We start from the raw sequence: 20,464 nt of genomic DNA, 5'->3' as shown, positions 1-20,464 counted from the left end.
AAGAAAATGCTACACTGTTCTTCCAGCTATAAATGCTAGCCCACTGTAGTGTAAAAATGTGCCAAAAAGGAAAAAATGTAGACTGTAAAAATCAAATTAAAAGGTCAGGTCATGTCAAAAGCCTGGACACCAGGGGCATTTTTTGGAAAGACTTTTCACAAAGGAATGGGAGAGCCAGTGCTCACAGGTCTGCTCTATCACTTTAGTTCACTAAAATTCCACTATCTACCACATGACATGGAAAAAATCCTATTCCCCAGTGGAGAATTGAAAGAGAGAGAGTTTGAAAATTAAGTAATAGAGAAAGAGATTCTTTAAAAATCAGAGGACAAGAACTATAGAATATTCAGAAGCTTAAGGGAAAATATGGCCTTGCAAATCAATAGCCTAGAAGATCATGAAAGTTCTGATGGAAATTCTAAATAAACACAACATGTTGGTGTGTGTGGGGATGTGTTTTGCTTAAAATGCTTTCATTTGCTTCTTGTGAAACCTTAGCTATGATGGGATCAGAGTTAATGGAATAAATAATAAAGTGTTGCTATCTTTGACTGTATCAAGAATTATTTTCCTTGCTATGGAGACAAACAATTCAAAATAGCAAAAGTCATGAAGGGCTTCTTGTTTTACCAAACAACCCTGTGCATGATACATAAACAAGCATTTGGAGTTCAAGTGTACACAATTACAATGTAGCAAATCCTATTAATTTCTTGAAAAAAATTTGCCCATAAGGAATATAAACCAATTATTTTTAACACAAAATTATTTTGGTATTACATTACTGTTACCAAAACAGAGAAGGAGAAAAATTACATTTTTATATTTCTGGCCAATTTCCTAGTTCACCCAATAAAAGGGAAAAAAAAATAAAGTGAAGGGAAGAATAAATAGAGAAATGCAGTTCTTACCCTGAAGAGCGGCAGTCTGGTTTATTTCTTTCTGAGCGATCTGTGAGAAAGGAGGCATAATATCAGCACAGAAGCTGGATGTTCTTTAGCAATACTAGTACAGAAGTCTTTAAGAGAACTGTGAAACCATATGACTAGCAAAACCAAAAGCTGATTCTGTTCTAAAACTGTTTTCCCACACTGGACTAGACTGCCTAAGACCAAGCAAAATTACTGCAAGTTTAACATTTGTTACAACTCTTCCACTCAAAACACAGTGTATTTAATGTTTTGTATTAATGCTTTGGAAGCTTCTCCTCCCTTTAGCTGAAATGAATCGTGCTTTAGTTCAGGACAAAAATAAGGGAGAGGGAAGAGGAAAAAAGAAAAACCACAGATTACTCAGCGCAAAAAAATCATTCCATGAATCATGGCTGGCAGAGTTCCCTGACAGGATGGGAGAAAAATTAGCAGTTGGTTGCAGGAACATCTGCAAATACACTGAATCCAGTGCAACCCCATCATTAACTCTTCAGGTTCTGAGGGTTCCAAATATTGACTTTTTTTCAAATAGCTTAGTTGGAGTAATGAGACTGATCCACAAAAATCTTAATATAAATCTCCAGTATGCAAAGAAAGTAAAAAATACTTCTCTCAAGAGTTATAATTATCATACAAGCACTACAAAACAACCACAGTGTTAAATTAGAATTCACGTATTGTCATTTATATTTTAAGTCCAGATTATCTTTTATTGCATGACTTTTGAACTACCTAAAAACTTGAGACTCTTCACCTAAAATATATATATATTCTAAAATTAGAGGTTGAATCTTTTAATGCAGAAAGATCCACTCTACAAGCAGAAGGTAATTCCTACAGCTACATATAATCTCCACTTCGTAATTTTGCTTCTAATTTGATCTGTGTGTAATTTTAAAACAGAAAGCTATTTCTTGTGTGTCAATAAATATTTCAGTGAAAAACTTGCCTGTACAGAAGAGTCTTCCTAAAAGAAGTTTCACATTCACAGATTGTCTTTTCAATCTTAAAGCTATACATTTGAAATAAAATTTGTTCTGTTGAGAGCACACATTTGTTTGTGCAGTTTTATCTTCTGTACAAAATAAGTATTTTCCTCTCCATGCTTTATGTGCTCATTTGATTAAAAAGTGGTAAAAAATTATCTCATGTCAACAGTGCTTAAAAGTATGTAATGCTTTTCCATCCACAGGTGCTCCAACTGAGCTGTCACAGCCACACAGTTATAATTTATTGTCCTCCTGATTCACAGCAATCTCCATTTCCACCACACTGTTTGCAACTCTGCTAGCAGCAGCAGTATGGTATAGCTCTGGAATAGCTCAAACCAGAGTTGCAGCAGCAGTTCTTCAAACACACACTCCTTCCATCCTTACCTGTGAGCACTGAAATAAATGAGACCAGACTTCCTACTGAAATCTGCTTGCCATCTGTTGCTTGTTATCAGTGTCTCCTGCTCTGTATGCAACCACAATCTAAGAGTATTCAGACAAATCCCTCCCACTGCTAAAACGATCATGTGAATAAACCAGTGAGAAGGAAGAAACAGAGTCAGAACACATGTAAGCACACCTGGGAGCTCTCCCACATAGCCCATGTCCAGTCAGCAGATCCACCAGTGTCTGCCCACACCGCTGCAACCTGCTCATTCAGGAAATCAATGTGATTCCCTTTTCCCTCTTATTTTCATTCCTATTTCAACATTTCAATACTACATTTGGTTTTGCACATTTTATTTTCTGATAAGCTTAGTGAGAGCACACCATCCACATGCATACTGATCTTGTTGAAAAGCACAAATGTAATCTTACAAGCAAAGAGCCAACATTTTAAAACAGACCTAAAACCTTCATCTCATTAAGTCTGCTGTGACCTTAACCTTTTAAATTTGTTTTAGTTTCAAGTGTAATGTGAGACTCAAAGAGCTCAATCTTCCAGTTAGGTGCTTGGAGTCAATTAAGTGGTGAAGTCACTGTCCCTGGCAGTGTTCAAGGAAAGACTGGACATGGCACTTGGTGCTGTGGTCTGATTGACAAGGTGACGTGGTCATAGGTCGGACTCAATCTCAGAAGTCTTTTCCAACCCAATTCATTCTGTGATTCTGTAAAGTTTTAAATGCTGTTTTGACATTAGGTACAAGCATCAATTCAAATGATGACTCTAGAAACACTAGAATACGAAAGCCTAGAAAAAACAGGCAATTTTTTTAAAATACACACGCACACACACACAGATTTTATTTCTCCATTCTGTGGGCAAATCCTTGACTTGGAAAAGCTGAGTCTCAAAAGTGCATGCCCACAACTGATTCTCTTTTCCCTATACATGCTACCTCAAGAGCAGAGAGATCTCTTTGTAATCTCTTGTAACAGAAATAAGCAAGAAGACTGTATAGTTACAAAGATCTGAAAATTAAATCCTGCACTACAGATTTTCTGTTATATCAAAGATATAAATTGCTATAAAACATTACAGGACATGATGTCCTTCTAACAGAAAACTGTATGTTCTTCAATTCTAAACTCCGGAAGCCAAAACCACATGTCAGATCAGAGCAAACATTGAATGCTGCTGGACTAGCACCTACAATGAACAAACTGGCCAGTCTGCACTCTGGCATGAGAAAAAAAAACAGGAAAAAATGCCTCTTCCAGTGACAGATACCACCTTCCAGACACAAGACACCAGTACTGTCCTCCCACATCCTTCTGTTGCTAAAAGTAATAAAATTCCTTACTGTGTACGTGGCTGTAGTAAAACATGCTAGGAATTCATAAGCAGCTAGTACTCACAAGCTACAGAACCAGATTGTAGGATGTTAAGTTTATTTTAGTTAATGAAGTTCTTTCTGCCTGTCCTCCAACCCACAATTTGCATAGCCAGAGACCTGCAGTCTTTCAGCCTGTAAGAACTGAGCATGCATTAACCTCCTGCAGACCATACCTCAAAATTTTCTCCACTTCATACTCACATCTACTATTTACAAAACCTTCATTGCCCTCATAAAATTACAGCCATACAAGAGAAATATATTAGCCTTGTTCAGCAGCAGGATAAGGATATAGTGCAAGAAGCTGAGCAGCTAGCAGGTGGAGCAGATGAGGTGGAGTAAGTCAGAGACTCCTGGCTGAAGTTTGGAAGATTGACAAGGTTGAGAAGGTGATTTCCAGTTCTGAGCACAGCAGAAGAATCAAGGAAAACATCAGGGCACAAAAGATCTGCTCTTCATACCACAACTGTTTGGCAAATCTAGTGTTCATTTACGAAATTGTGCTCTGTGTATTTCAGCAGTAGTATGAACACCTTATGCCTTTTTTCAGCATTCAAAGGTTGAGTGGCAGACAGAAATGCCATGTTCCAGTCACTTTCAGAAGAAAAAGGTGATTCTCTCACACTCCAAGTTTGGGAAAATTAGCTTCTTTTGTTGTTTGCATCAGGTGAAAAATGACTGGGTCAACATCATTTCAATTGCTCCACAAACCCAGAAGAGTTTAAGCTTTTGCCAAAAAGACCACCACTGCAGAAAACAGCATCTTTTAAGGCAATCAATCTTGTTTCTGGAAGACAAGCAAAGAAAAGGAAAAAGGCAACTCACACTAAGTAGAGCCTTATTTTCCTCTGTTTATTTTGCTTCTTCAAAGCATCTTGTTGCTAAGAGTGACTTCAACTGAAAAGTTTGCTCTCACTAGAAAAAAATTCAAGTATAAACATAAAATGTTGTTGAAAAATGAGTGGAAAGTTAACACACATTCTGCTGCATCAAACTGCAAAGCTACTGGGGAACCTCCAATGCAATTGCCTCCTGAGGCTGGTAACTCCCCACTTTTAACCCCACCCCACAGCTTGATCTCTTAAAAGCTGAAGGGAGGAAAGGGGAGCACCTACCATTCCCATTTCTGGGAAATATTTTATCTTTGAGTTTAACTATGCCTGTTGAATTGACCAGTCAGCAAAAGAGGCGGGACACAAACACCCTTCAGGAAGACACCTACCAGCTGTCTCCGTCCCAGCAGCTTTTAGCCCACATGGCCCCAGCAGTGGTTTCACAAGGAAAGAAAGCATGACATGCTACTGTAACAATGGTGAACCTCCAAATAAACCAAGCAATGGGAACCAAGCATGGGCTTTTAAGCAGTGTTGGCAACACCAAAATCCAGTGAAAAGTGATATTTTCAGGATAAGCAAATTATTGGAAGAGGCTGTACAACTTTCACCTCATGACGCATCTGAATGCATCAATCCCCAATGAGCTTTTAAGTCAAACCTTAACAAACCCAGATGCTAAGACCAGTACAGCAGCTTTACAAAGCATCGTGCAGAAATGTGATGGCTCCTGCCACTATTTTAGTCATATACATCTAGACCCAGGTGATGAGAGGTAAATGGTGCACCAGCCCCTGCCAGCCAACTGCATCAAGAACCCCAAATTATCATTTCTAATTGCCAGTGTAGATGGGGCGCTTGCTCAAACGAATTGCACGTTTTCTGGGAAAAAGATCTGCATCTGGGCAGGATTTTCAATGCTAGTTGCTTTATTTGCACTGAGACAAGCAATAAACTGACACTAATACTGCCACCCTTTTGTTGTTAAGGCATACTGTGGCTCAAACCCACTCTTCCTTCTTTTCAGCACTTCCCTCAGGTTAGGAATCAGAACAGTGCAAATTGATTCCACTGTGCAGAATCTACTATAAATTTTGGTCAATTAAGTTAGGAAAAGCCATACAACAAAACTCATAAAACTGAATATTTGTTTATATATTTTAATATTTTAACAGCAGAGTCCCTTATCAATTGTTTAAAAGGCAGAAGGCACAAGAAGAGATTAATGAGAGGCTTGGAAGAAACTTTTTAAATTTACTGTATGTATAGCTTTACTGTAAAAGGCTACAAAATCAGGACATGTTCAGAAATTTTAATTGTAAAGGCAGACGGTTTTTATACTTACTTTAAATTCTACAGTATGCTGTTGACTTCCAGAGCAGCACATTGCCAGGCAGAAAACAACATTATAACACTCTCCACAATGAAATTATAGTAGTCTGTTAGTTTTAGTGCTAAACAGTAACTGAGTCTGTAAGGACAAAATATTCCTGCAGTTTTTTATACTTGGAGTAATGCTTTTTTCCCCCCATTCTTAAACACAACTGGAGATGAACCCCAGCACATAGCTGAAAACACACTGAACCTCTGCAGTGGAGTATTAAATTTTGAAACCCACTGACCGCCATAAAGCATGTAATTATCCCAAGATTTTAAGTTATAGTGTCTTTACCTTGCTAAAAAGGTTAAACATAAATTATTATCACCTTTAAAGCATTTAGTGCACTTTTAAGTGTGCAACATATAAGTGAAAAAAGGATTTTACTGGACAGCAGAGGCCACATTTGCCAATGCTACATTTGCTGTTGATTTGTTTTTGTGACTCTGAAGTTCCACCCCCTCATTCTTGCTCCTACATTTCTCCTGCACTGCAACAGCCAAAGTGTGTGTGTATCAGTGTGAGCATATGTGCTAGCAAAAGAGGGGGCTGACGCAGAAAACAAAAGAGAAAGGAAACAGACTGTGGAAGCTCTCACCATTTCTCTAAAAGGTTTGTGCTGTTAGAACCTAGACCAAACTCAGCACTGGGAACTGGGCTTGTTCTTAAGCCATAAATGATAAACAAAGTATATAAGCAATCAAATACACCCACTACATACATATGTTACCACACTTTTGCCTTCTACCACAGTTATTTAAGAAGGAAATTTAGGACACAGCTGCTTCTAAAGCTCTTTTTAAAAAAAATAGCAACTCCTGAAAGTACAAAGCCCCACATCTTCATAAAAGACATACCAGCTGATCAGCGCAATGTAATTTTTATATTATGTACTTCAGGCATAACTAGACACAGATATCAGTACACCACCAGAACCACAGCAGGAGCTTCTCTAGATGAGCCCTACTACTTAATTTTTTTTTATATTTTAATAAGGAAAGTATCGACTCAACATTTTGATGAACACAAGACTTAAAACCACAAAACATGTTCCTCTCTAGGCATTTCAGAAATGTTAAATCTACATTTCTGAAAAATAATTCTCTGATGTTGCTAGCATTGCCATTAAAAGGAAATTATTTTTCAAGAGCACTGTACTATCTTTTTTCTTCCCAAATCAGATTTAGCATGCCTGCAGAGATTCTGCATATTCCTCAGCTAGACCACAGAGCTCATTCAGTCATACCTATATCTGCCTGTCATAGAATGCTGATACGCAATAAATGCTATAGCTAGACCTGTGAATAAATTTGTTCTTCTGACTGTATTAACAGACTATCTTACAATATTCATACACAATATACAAGATACAAATTTATTCCATTCTTTTCCTTCTCAGGGACTTGCCCTGCTTGAGAACCAGAACATCCAGCACGGAAAGCACCTTCAGCTTTGAACACCTGTGTGTAGGTACATTCGCCTGTCACAACATACTGTTGAGATGGTAAACCCTCAATTACAAAAGTTCCCAGATAAAGCACTTGGAAGCTAAGTCACATTCAGTGTGGGCAAGACATGGATTCACAATAAAGTGCTGAACAGCACTTCATAAGATATCTCCCTTTTGTATATTAGGAAACTAATTTGGCTTTAAAACAAAGAAGAAAATTTCTTTCTTGACTATTTCATCCTGTGAAGCCACTAACAGAATAAAGGTGACATGGCTTCCAATTTAGGTATCAGACATGACAGTGAGTGCAAATAAGCGCATAGGTCTGCACTGTGGGAGGAATTTGGAGACTGGGGAGATAAAATGACACAGAGAGAAAGAAAACAACGTATGAAAAGAAAGGACTGTAATACACTCAATCATTAAAAAAAAACAGTATCTCTAAAAATAGAAGAAATGTACCAGGCAAATGAAAGTATTTATTTTCCTTACAATACCACTGAAATACTCAGTAGCTTGTTCTTGGAATATTTTGTGGTCCTTTGTCACTATTTATGATTAAAGAATCCCCAAGCTGTTTTCCCAGTTCACCTAACCAAAACACTCTTAAATCTCACTGATTTTGTTACAAGTACTAATTTTCTAGGGAAGTGCATTTGAAATTAGCCTATTAACAAAATATTTTCCCTCCAGTGACATTGGTAATTCTGCCCAACACAGAAATAAAATAATCTGGGAAACTGAATGTAACAATTGCTTTTCATGTGCACTGGGTTCTTCTGAAGTACCATAAAATGGATTATTCCCAAAAAGGACTCTTGCCCTTTATCATCAAACCAAGATTACAAGACCTAGACACATCATAAAAGGGATTAATGTGAAGGTGCAAAAAATGGATTTATTCAATGCTGGTGGCATATACAAATAAGTTGTTGTACCCTGAGATAATCCTCATCCATCAGCTTTGAGCACATACTTAAAAGTTGTGCAACTCTGCCACTATTCCACAGAACATGAAGCCCAGCACTTTGCTGTTATTAACCCAAGTATTGTTTTAAGACATATTATTTAATAATGTAGCGATCGGCATCCAATTTTTAAAAATGTGAATCATCTAGCATTCTGAAGACATTTTACTGAGGTGTGCACTGAATTAATCCACATCTACTCCAAGGTAAGAGTTAAGCATCTACCAACTCCCCTTTAAGGTACCTCAGAGTCCTTCATTACTGGCCTAATGTGCGCACGTAAATCTGCATAAATGTGCCCTTTGGTCCTGGAAGACCATCCTGACCAGCAGTCACCGCATACAGCTGGATTCCTCACACCATGATGTCACCTTGTGCAGAAGACCCATATGTGCTGTCCACCTGATCCCTCTGCAGCCTCATCTTTTGTGTCCATGGGAAAATGAAAGGGTGCAGACCTACCTGAGCAACACTAAATTAGGATCTTACTACAACTTGAGATAGGAATTCAAAATGGAAAGTTAATTCCAACAGTGGGAGTACATTGAAAGTCCTGACTAATTGGTAAGAGAGCCAAACGGGAGAAGATTAGTGAGGAAGCCCACAGGTCCTCAGTGTCTTTGACAAGGACAGAAAGATGCAGCCACTAGATGCCATTGCCATGATCTTCTTAAGACAGGCTCACTTGCCTAACCAATGTGAAACACATCATCCTAAGCTCCAAAAGAGAAGGAGATAATGTTTTATAAAGAGAGAAGACAGGAGACAAGGAAGGAGATAGCAGAATAGAAATACCACCAGCTGCGATGAAACAGAGGTAGGCAACCTTCCAGGGGTTTTATAAAAGCAGAGGGCTTTTATATCACTTGGTAGTAAGTCCAAGCATGCTCAGCAAAAGCAAGTATGGCTCACAACACAGAGTTTGGTGTATTATTTTTTATTTAAAATTTGAAAACATGGTAAAATTTACAAAACATATTCAAATCACAATAAAAATACTGGAGTTCTCTCTGTGTACAAAACGAAAGCTGTAAGTCACAATTCTAGGAAATGTGTTCTGAACAACCACTCAGATACATACTCCTTTTATTTTTCACATACAGCCTTTGTACTATAGACAAAGCTGACTGCTGTATTTATTTCTTACATTACAGTACTTCACAAAGCCACCTCACCTGTTTTTTCCAAATGTTTGACAATTGCGTTTTCTCCTCCTCCCAGCCCCTCAAAAACACAGTAGAAAAAGTGGCTATTATCGAAGTAACTCCCGACTTGCTTCTACGCTTGACATGAGGCTACTGCATCTTATTCTCAGTCTTCTAAATGCAAATTTCACCCATTCAGTTCCTATTCAAGATAACACAAAGCAGTTTTGCCTATAATTCGATGAGTGGCTTCAAAAATCATATAGCAATTTAAAATGACCAAACAAAAGGATGGCAAAGCTATTAAGCATTCAGAAACCCTCAAAACAAAGAATCCTGTGCTTACCAGAGATAAACACAGCTTTTCTGGACACTCTGGTAATGCTGGCAGAAGCAGGTCCAATTGTTTGGTATCTTGGAGGAAATAACTACCCTCCCATGTACTCCTAGACCTCTCCCCAATTTTCTGCATTCACCAAAAGGCCTACAGATCCTGTCAGACGTATTCAGCCTCTGTAAATACACTAATAAGTACCTCTACATTGCTATGGTGCCAAAATACCATAATGACACACTTCAAATAGTTATTGATAATAGATCCACAAACATCAAGCTAGTGGACAGCAATTACAGGAATGAAATACGCCTGATGTCATGGCAGCTGCTACCATGTATTTCCCAGAGATGACACTGGTGATCTGCAGCAAGCTTTGCACAATAGAACAGAAAAAGCCTCATTTTTTTTTTCATGAAGTTAGGCTGATAAGTGCTGAATACATGAGGTCTGTAGCATTATCCAATCTCATCATTCAGTCATACTTGTTCCACACTGGCAGCGACACTTGTCCAAGCACAGACTTGACCTGCTTAAACAATGGACATGGTAGACTGCCCAGGTAGGAAGACATGGCATATGTCCAGCCTCAGGAACTCCATTTTCAGGTGAACTTCATCATCCCAGTTTGGAGTTCACTGGGCGTTGTGTGAGAGACACTTGTGAAGAATGGAAAGCTAAAGACAAATGACAGTGTATTTGCCATCGTTTGAACTGTGCTCCCTGGCAACACTCTTCTTCAAGTACTAGGTGGAAGGAGAGAGACTTGATCCCAAGTCCCACATTTCTATTAGTTTCATACCCTACATTTACAGCGCAGACAGTTATAAAATGAATACAGCACATCAATGGAATAATTTATTATGAGAAAATTATTGAAATGCTGAGCTTGTTTCCAGAAACTTATGTCCCATCCCTCCAACAGGATGAACCAACAGTATTTTAATAACAAATAAGATCACAGCACACTGTACATTCAAAAATACTTGTAAATTAATTAGCACAAATGTGCACAGCCTGAACCAATTTTCATGTAGAGATCTGTGATACCAAACACTCAGGTTTCACTGCAAGAAGGAATTCATGATTAATACAAAACTATTGCCCTGAGAAAACAAGTTATATTAATTTTAGCTTATCTCTTAGAAATAGAATCTAAATGATATAACCAAAGAAAAAAGTCAAACGGTTTCTTTTATGCATACAATGTTCGGTCTAGAAGGAGAATGGATCAGAAACCCTTTCGAAGGAAACACAGTGCTTGAAAATTTACCTAAGTTTTTAAGGAGCTAAATCACCATGATCAAGACCACATTAAAATGCCGAATATAGATAGGAAATTTATCAACATAATTCAAGAACCAGTAAGTACCCAGCAGAAATACCAACTAGGATGTAACTGATTTCACGTATTGAATTATTATGTTCCTTATTACCATTTAAGATTTGAAGACTAAAAGTCTAAGTAGACTCAAAAAAGGAATTGAATTTCTGAAAGATAAATCCACTGGCAGCAATTTAGCAGGGCGTTTCATCTGGAGCCTCCCAAAAGTTGCTAAGAAATTGACTGCAAAGGAGAAGGAATCTCTCTTGGAAGTAAAAATTGAATCCTAGGAGGTGTTTCTTGCATACTTTCCTGAAGACATTTGTTTTTTCACCTTGGGTGCGGAAATACACTAGCACAGCTCTGAAAGGCTGACTGTGTGCTCACTGTTAATCACCAGAGTAATAATTTGAAATCTTTAGCATGTTTTGATCCAATCATATTTTCTTCAAAGAATAAGCTGGCTAAGGTAGCAACACACACACAAAATAAATGCTAAAACATCTTTAAAACTCTTAGGAAAAAGAAAAAAATTAACAGTAAAATTTGTTGCATTCAGCTTCTACTCCAGTGTGAAACTTTTCAGCCTTGCTGTCATCCAGCCCTTCAGGCTGGACCCAAATACAGCCATAGAAAGCAGGAAAGTAGGGACAGATTGTTTTTTAACGTGTGCAAGAATTTCTAAACCAACTAGGTTCATCTATGAAGCATCTTATTTGCCATTCCATTAACTTCTGTCAGATGAGTCTAAATTCTCAAGTAGCAATGTCAAATTGATGGTTTTAGAATAGTACATAAAATCCATACAAATTTCTACAGATTTAAAACATCACCTGAAGCAATTAGTGTACCAGCAATACATCAAGTGGTCAATTTAAAAATATTGATATACATAAGATCCTGTGTCTGTCAAAAATCATACAACGTTGAAGGAAAAAATGGGAATTTTTCTTGGTATGTCACCAACCACTAAATCTATGCTTTCCCACAAAACTTATTTTTGTCCCTCTCTAAAGGGAAGGATGCTTGCCAAGCATAAACCACAGATCAAGAGATGATATACTGTTGATATACAGTTGGAATGCTTCAGTGCCTTTTGTGCATACTCTTTTTCAAGAGCAGAGTAAAAAATCTTGGCCAGCAATGGCCACTTCCGCTACATTTTTTGTACAGTCTGAGGATCTGAATAAGCAAGGCAGGAGTGTGCAATGAGAAGGCTGACAGGACCAGACTCCTTTAACTCAGAAAAGAGAAGGCAAACAAGCTATTTAGCTACAGCACACAACTCCTTGTAGAGAAGTAGCACAAATGCAAACTCTTCCTGGTATTACTGGACAATACTGAATGAGGCAATGGTCACAAATGTAGCTTGGAAGGTTGAGGCTGTAGATGAGCGAAAGTTCTTTCATAAGAATAAGTAAAGCACTGAAGCAGATTGCCTGCAGAGGCTGTAAATCCCTCTCTTTCAGGAGACTTCAAGACGCAAAGCCTTGGCTGGATTGATCTAGCCTTGGCAACAGGCCTGCTTCAAGAGAGAGGCTGGACTAGGTGACCCCAGAGCTCCCTTCCAGACAACACTTCCGTGGCCACAACATTAAGTCAGCAAAGAAACTAAAGAATGCTAAAGCATTGTATTTCACTACAGACAATTAGCATCAGGAAAAGAAGTTCATGGCAAATTACTTCAGTGCTATCAAGATACAATTTCATACAGCACATATGTATGAGATGCTTACTGAAATAAAACACACAGAACTACATCAGCTTTTAATGGAGAGCATCAACATCACTACCCTGTTGTTTCCAGATTTCAAATCAAAGTGATGCATGGCTTCTAAATAGATAAATTACATTTAACGTCTCAGCAATTGCAGCTTAACGTGCCTCAGGTACTGCAGCTACAGAGAAGGAAAAAAAAAGGGAGAACTTCAGAGTACAAAATTTGAGAAACAGAATCACAACAGAATGCTGAACTGATAGACTGCAAGGACACTGGGCAGAATGTCCAAGATAAGGCCGGCAGGAACCAGACAAGAAGGAATAAACAAAGCCAACTCATCAAACTAATGTGCTAACTAATAGGCAAAAGGCAATTCTGGCAGGGGAAGACCAACAATCACTGACTCACACCCATCAATTCAAGAAACCCACATACTCAAAAGAAGACTGAGCATGTGGGCTGATTAGCAGAAGCAGCAAGAAAGTAATTTAAATAACAGAAACAAAATAGTAATTAATAAGAGAACTGTATAAATTATAGCCAATAAACATTAATACCTTTGCTTGTCAAAATGCATAAATGATGAAAACTTTTGATAATTGGTGTACTGGCTTTGTGAATTTGCCAGTTAGGACCCCTTTCTGAGCTGAACTAAATAAATCAAATATCTCTGCTCCGTGTGGATTGGCCTCTTGCACACTGGGTGAAGGAACCTATTTTGGGGACAACTAAAGGCTATACTCTCAAAAGAAAACATTAATAAATTTATTTACAAATATTACTTTTTTTTTCTACCTGTAAACAACCACCACTGTGGTAAAAGCTTCTTGCAAAGAGGTTATGACTCATTTTACACTTGCTGTCTATCCCCATTCTTTATGCAACAACCCAGACTTACCACTTGTTACCCTGACAGGAAATGATTGCTTACAACATAGGTAACAGCAAGGTCTTTGGGCAATCATAGTTCTATGGGTCATTCTCTGGCTACAAACTCACCTCTCCTCAAGCAATTATATACTTCTGGGCCTTGCTTTGGCTCTAACCTAAAGGTCCTTTTAATCACTTAATAATGGTACTTATTATTTGTCCTTCTCCAGTTTCGTTGGCTAGGAAATCACCTCACTGACTACCAGAAGTTATTTAATTATTTTCCTAAGACCAGCCTTCATTTTTACAAGCATTGTTTCTTCAGAGAGCAGAACATTCTTTGGGGTTCTGTCTATATTCATGGCCAAGTAACTGCAAACACCTTTTTTCTTGCCACTCACTTAATTTTCAAGATATGTTGGAGAATTTCCATGTATAGGCTATATTATTTAACTTCCAGAAAAGCTTTAGTTAGTTTCTATATCTACCTCAAGCAAGCTACAGTCAAAGTCTATGAAATATAGTAGAAATGTGCACAGTAACTTCAATGGACTATGAAAAATGTCTAATCATGTAATCTTCTTAACACTTACATGATACCAGCATCAGTCAGAGATTATTACAGGAGAGTTACATTATTTGTGCTCTTTGGGTCTTAAGTGTTTTACTGTGGTGCTGCCTGAAGCAGTTATTAAAACTGAAGCTCCTAAATCTTCATCAGGGCTATCAAAACAAAACAGATTGAATCCCAAGGAAAAGAGGAAAGTGAAGTTCAGCTGGCCATCAACTCCACTGCTTCTTGAGTTTGTGAGCTAACTGACTAAACAAAGAAAGAAACAAAATAGTGGCACCTACTCCCCTACCCTGAATGCTCCTCTCAGTCCTCTTTTTAAGGGCCTCCTGTGCACACACAGGCAGACTAGCAGGTCGTAGGCAGATTTATGAATTTATTTAAAACAAGGGATCGACTTGATGAGGATTTTTTTTCTCATCTCTTAATAAAAGAGGATAAATGGTTACACTTGGTACGGACAAGCAAGAACAATTTCCAGATCGGCACTGAAGCACACAGGCATGAAGACAAAGAAGCTTCCAGCTGAACAATGCTCTTAAATGTAAGAGTTGGTTAAGCAATTAAGTCTTCGAATTACCCTTTTCCTAATCATGCTTTCCTCCCAGTTCCAGGGTCGCTGGCACCCCTTGGGAAGGACTAAGCTTGAGCTATTCTTGTTATGATCCAGTGAACCTTAAAGGACATCACCACCGAAACAGTCTCACACCCAAGAATTTAATGAAGAGTTTCAGACCATCTTATTCTTGACTTCTTAAGGCCAAATATGTAGTTTTGCATTAACATGGGAACAACTGCTGAGCATTGTTGTATTAAATTCTTCATTTATCTGTAAAAAGTCCATGATGCCTGCAAATTAATGTTCACTAAACTTTGTCAGACTCACTACAGAAATGTACCCCCATAACCTCTCAGCATGTTGAGCAGTGAAATATTCAACCTTAGTTTGTTATACTGGATACAGCTCATTGTTCTCAGATTCAAAAACAAGTCAGTGCCAGTTTGATGTGGGAGTTGTGGGAATGTAATGAATTGATCCAACTCTGAACTAAATCTTGTTTTGGCATAAAAACCTCAAAGCACTCAGTCAATCAACCAACCAACCAACACCAGATGATTTCACCCATAATCTGAAACTGCTCACTAGAGTTGAAAAAGTTCCAGGAAACATCTGAACTACTATGGAGAAATAGAAATAGGGGAAGGGGGGAAAACCCCAACAAAACTCAACCCAGAGACGCTTCAATTAGCCCAGCAAAACTCATGTGCAAAATTCACAGCACTATGAGAAGAAACCACAGACACGCATTTGCGGTAAGTAAAACAGAGTAATATTAAATATTAAATTAACCCAAAATCTTGACCTCCTGTACTTGTAACCACCCAATAAAGTAAAAATCACAATCACCTCAAATAAATTTCTTTATTGGCTTCCCTACTTGGTAATTTCATTTTACTTTTAAGTAAGGAAATTTCTGCCACATCCATAATGGACTACTCTTTCTCAGGGAACACTGGCCAGAATTTAAAATGAAATAATGCAGTTACTGAATATGTTAAAAATTTCTTGTGTGCTTTAGATAGTATCAGAATACTGTGGTATTCAGCCCTAATGTGACAGCAAGGACAGATAATCAACCAATGCAGTTCATAACTAAAATTTATATTCACTATAAACTTCCCTGCAAGTCCACTCTAGTCAGTAGTCATAAAATAAAAAGGTAGTGAAAATAGGGAAGTACACCAGATTAAGGCCCAGAGTTAGACTGGAGAGAACCTGTAAATCTATGGAGAAACAGCACTTTAGTGAGATTTTTCTGGTTTGTTTAGAAATTTTTTTCCACTTTATTGAAAACAAACTAAGTAAAAATACTAACATTCTAAAGAAAAAAATCCAGCAAAGATCATGTGGTCTCTATAACTTTCCAGAACATTAATGCATGTGACAGAAATAAGCAACAAGGGAGGAAGAAATTATGAACGTATTATTTATATTGCAATAAAAAACCTTAAAAATTTCTAATGAAAGTGACTTCCTTTCCCAGAGCAGGTGACCAGATGATTCAGTTTTAATGAACCTATGCAGCTACTTTCATTGTTCTCAAGTTTTAAAGAATGTGGTGTTGTTCTCCTCCCTACAACCTAAAACACACACACACACATATATATACATATAGATACATATATATTCAATCAGGATTTTCTCAAAGGGAAAATAATTTTTAGAAGAGTTTCAAATTGCTCTATTTAATATCTTCTCACAGGTTTTCCAGAACATGCCAAATAAGAACTTTCTTGAATTCAGAGAAAATAATGCCATGACATGGAATCATGACATGCAGTGTGGTAGGCACAGGCAGTCAGACAAGTCACCTGAGCTATTTACAACTACCCCACGGACACAAATGGTTCTGCCTATCTCATTCCTCCAAGTTTCCCTGCTTCTACATCTGCTCTGGCAGTCCAGTGTTTAAGTAAGCATCTTCAGCTCATTAAACCAACAAAAAAGCCCCCAGCCCAATACAGAAAAAAAAAAAAATAAACAAATCAACCCTCCAGTGAATCAAGTTAAAAACAAAAACAAACAAAAAACAAACAAAAAACCAAACAAAGAAACCACCAGTAGATGTGTAACAGCTCTCAGGCTGCAGTTTCACAGCAATCTGAGCCAAACTAACTTCTGACTGGCAAATGCACTTACCTCCCTCTCTCTGCATGTTTCTAATCTTTCCCTTGTGCCTGCTTCAACATTCACCCAAAACCATTTCAGTGAGCTGAATCAGAAGACTCCCAAAGAGAACTAGAAAAACATCCTTCTGCTTGGACAATGCACCAGAACAGGTTGGTGCAGGTTCTAGCAAGCACAAGGGCTCCAAGTTAGGCAGCCACCCAGTACATCAGCCCAGGCTACCACACCACAACTCCAATGACTTTACTCACCAACAGGTTGGACAAGCAGCAGAGCTGACACATAAGAGAGCAAAATTGCACATCCCCAAAGGAGATCACACCTCTAGAGCAGCAGCAAGCTGTTAGTTTAGTCTAGCTGGCTTCATCCTACACTACATGGTGCATCAGAACCGTGACTGGCTTCAAGGGAAAATACTACCTCTTCATTCCAGAGCCTCCTGTGCTCTGCTTCTCCAATAAACCACTAACTATGTCTGAGTACTCAGTAAATCAGAAGCACCTGTGAACCTTCACCTTCCACTCCCACACTGCATACATGCCTTGCACCAGCAGGACAAAGGTGATCAACTGCCCTTTTGCACTTCCATGCTCAGGCTGAACATAGAAATTTAAGCCACTTGCATTCACAATTAGTTTAACAGACTGAAATACTTAAGTTGACAGTCTCCTAAGGTGCCACTACATTTTTTAAATTCTACCACAAAATATCTCGAAGGCTTATTTAACACCTATTTATAGTACCATTTTGGCAGTGTAACCACACATTGCATGCAAAAAAGCCCCACTCATTTTCAATAGGGCTGTAAATAACAGTATGCAAATAAAGGTCAGGTAAGGGAAGAGCAGCAAACTCATCTACTTTGGATGATATTTTTCACTCATGCCTTAAGAATACTCTGCTGGGAGACTCAGTGGTGTTTTCCAGCGTAGAGACGTGCAAACAGATGGAAAGAAGGCGAGACAGCTCAAGCAGAATGCTGTTCATTCACACATGCTTTACACCAGCAAGGTAAACAAACAGTGCTGGCCCCATTTCAAAGGGTGGCTGTCAGGAAAAAAATACTAGTAAAAATTGAAAAAACACCTTTCATTATTAGTTAATAGCATTGTGTCAAAGACAAATTCTGGGAACAAGCTTTGTTCCACAAGAAGGTGACAAAGGTTATATACGTATATAAACTGCAGAACCGATTCCATGTTTTCTGCTAATAAAAATGTTTAGAAGAAACACCTTTAGAAAACAGACATAACCAGCAGCACAAATATTTTGCTGCTGAGGAAACCATGCAGGAACCAACACTGGTTTTTCGCACTCTATCCCAGACAAGGCGGGACCGTGCAGATGACCCTGCCAAACCACAGTGGTTACAATAGTGGTAATCCTGCACCTGCACAGATATGCATTGACATAACTTGAGCCACTGAAGGCCACAGGGCCTGCCTGTTGAAAGTTTTCCTCCAGAATCCCTCACGCTGCTGTGTTTTCGTCAACTACAAAGGGACCCTCAATTTCTTGTTGCTCAAATGGAGGCAAACACATGAATTGCAGAAATTGCTATATTGTAACAATTGTATCATAAATATTAAAAATCAGAATATTTGGAAATCAACTTCAACTATGTAGCATGGCTGAGATTTTACCTGGAAACAGATCTTATGGAAATGATTCATTCTGGAACAAATTTTACACTGACAGAAAAAGAAATGCTGCATTCACACCTCAGTGACTACAGGACAGTGACATGCATGTTGACCCTCAATTAACAATGATGCCTGAATTAAATAATTTCAGCTGCTCCAGGTTCCACTCGATTTTGTAATTTCAAACAAAAGCTTGTTGTTGTCCAGGTCTCTCTACAAAGACACATCAATCTGCTCAGTCCCTAACTCCATTCCTTCTCACATGCCTGTTCATCAGGGCCTGCTGTCCATACCTACATAGAAAGGGCTAAATGTGAACAACTTTGCTATCTAGATATTCCTCTACCTTGGTACTTTAAAAAAAATGGGCATTTCCTGATAGAGCACCCTATGCACCTGGACATGTCTGTGCTTGTCAGCACGTGCCCATGTTGGCTTCAGGGTGGTGACACAGTGGAACAGGTTGCCCAGAGAAGTTGTGGATGCCCTATGCCTGGACGTGCTCAAGGACAGGTTGGGTGGGACTCTGAGCAACCCGGTCTAGTTGAAGGCGTCCTTGCCCACGGCAGGGGCTTGGAACCAGGTGATCTTTAAGTCCCCTTCGAACTCAAACCACTGTATGATTATGATCAGCTCGGAGCAGGCTCTGGGAGCGGCCCGCGGGCACACGCCTGCGGCTCGGATGCACCTGAGCCGAACCGAGCTGCCCCGGGGCGAGGCCGCCGGGGCCGGCACACCTCGGGGCGGCACCGCCAATGCCGCCCTGCCCCCGACAGGAATCCAGACACGGGCCGGGGCCGGCCCAAAGGAAGCGACGCCACGGCCCGCCGCGCCCTCGCCGCTCACCTGCCGCCGAGCTCAGCGCGACCCTCCGGTGCCTCCTGCCGAGCTCCCGCAGCTCCTCCTCGTCCTCCTCCAGCCTCCAGGCTTCGGCCATCGGCGGCGGAGGGGCGGCCGGCAGCATTCAAGAAGCGGGGGCTGCCATGGCCGGCGCCCTCTCCTCGGCGCGGCCGCCCGGCCCTCGCGGCCGCCGGGCCCGCCCCGCACCTGCGCCCTCTCCGCCGCGCTTCTCCCGGAGAGCACTCCGCGCTGCTGCCGGCGGGGCGAGGCGGGAGGAGAGGCGGCCTTTCCTGCCCATCCGCGGCTCTCCGGCGTCAGCAGGAAACCCGGCGGCCGCCTGGCACCGCCACAAAAGGGGGCGGAGGAGGCGGTGGCGGGGGGAGGTACCTGGCTGCCGCCGCCGGGCAGCCGCGCTCCGCCGGGCACCGCGCGGGGATGGGCCCGGCAGCGAGCGGCGTGTGCGAACCCGGCCGGCCTCCGCCTAAAGGGGAGAAGGGGCTTGCGGCGAGAGGGTGCCAGGTCTGCCTCGCCTCCTGACGAGGGCAAGAAGATGCCAAGAGGAGGATGGTGCCAGACTCTTCACTGGTACCCAGCGACAGAACAAGGAGCGATGGCCATAAACTAAAACACAATATATTCCATGTCCACGTGAAGAAGAACGTCTTTACGTTGAGGGTGGTAGAGCACTGGATCAGGCTGCCCAGGGAGGTCGTAGTCTCCCTCTCTGGAGACACTCAAAACCAACCTGGACACGTCCTTGTGTCACCTGCTCTAGGTGACCCTGCCTTGGCAGGGGGCTTGGACTGGATGACCTCCTAACAATTGTGCGAGGTTAGAAGGGCAGTTGCTCTGCGTGGCCGGAAAGTCAGGAGCCCTGGGAGCTGTGGGAATTGTAGGTGGAGGAGATTGTAGCCCCGATATTGGCTGAGGGCAGGCAGGCTTTTGACCGGCAGCAGCCGTGGTTCACGGCTAGGAGGATGTATGTCTTGGCTGGAGT

At 40.3% G+C, this 20,464-nt stretch overlaps 1 protein-coding gene across 3 annotated transcripts in view; it reads right to left on the bottom strand.

Moving 5' to 3' along the window:
• The window catches only part of SH3D19 (SH3 domain containing 19), an 82,605-nt gene extending 62,754 nt beyond the window's left edge, over nt 1-19,851 (bottom strand). For 2 of the 3 annotated variants that reach the window (XM_066317727.1, XM_066317728.1), the window contains exons 1-2: nt 19,474-19,851; nt 912-951 (exon numbers count right to left, since the gene is read on the bottom strand). In XM_066317727.1, coding sequence (XP_066173824.1) covers nt 912-951; nt 19,474-19,591 — 158 coding nt within the window. In that variant the 5' untranslated portion in view covers nt 19,592-19,851. Of the gene's footprint in view, nt 1-911; nt 1,270-19,473 lie in introns of those variants that run through there. The other variant, XM_066317729.1, reaches the window with a different exon arrangement.
• Nucleotides 19,852-20,464: the final 613 nt, after the last annotated feature.

This window comes from Sylvia atricapilla, chromosome 4 (genome assembly GCF_009819655.1).
Source record: "Sylvia atricapilla isolate bSylAtr1 chromosome 4, bSylAtr1.pri, whole genome shotgun sequence".
In the NCBI taxonomy this organism is placed as follows: Eukaryota; Metazoa; Chordata; class Aves; order Passeriformes; family Sylviidae; genus Sylvia; species Sylvia atricapilla.
The sequence above is the reverse complement of the archived record's forward strand: the minus strand, read 5'-3'. Positions and strand labels throughout refer to the sequence as shown.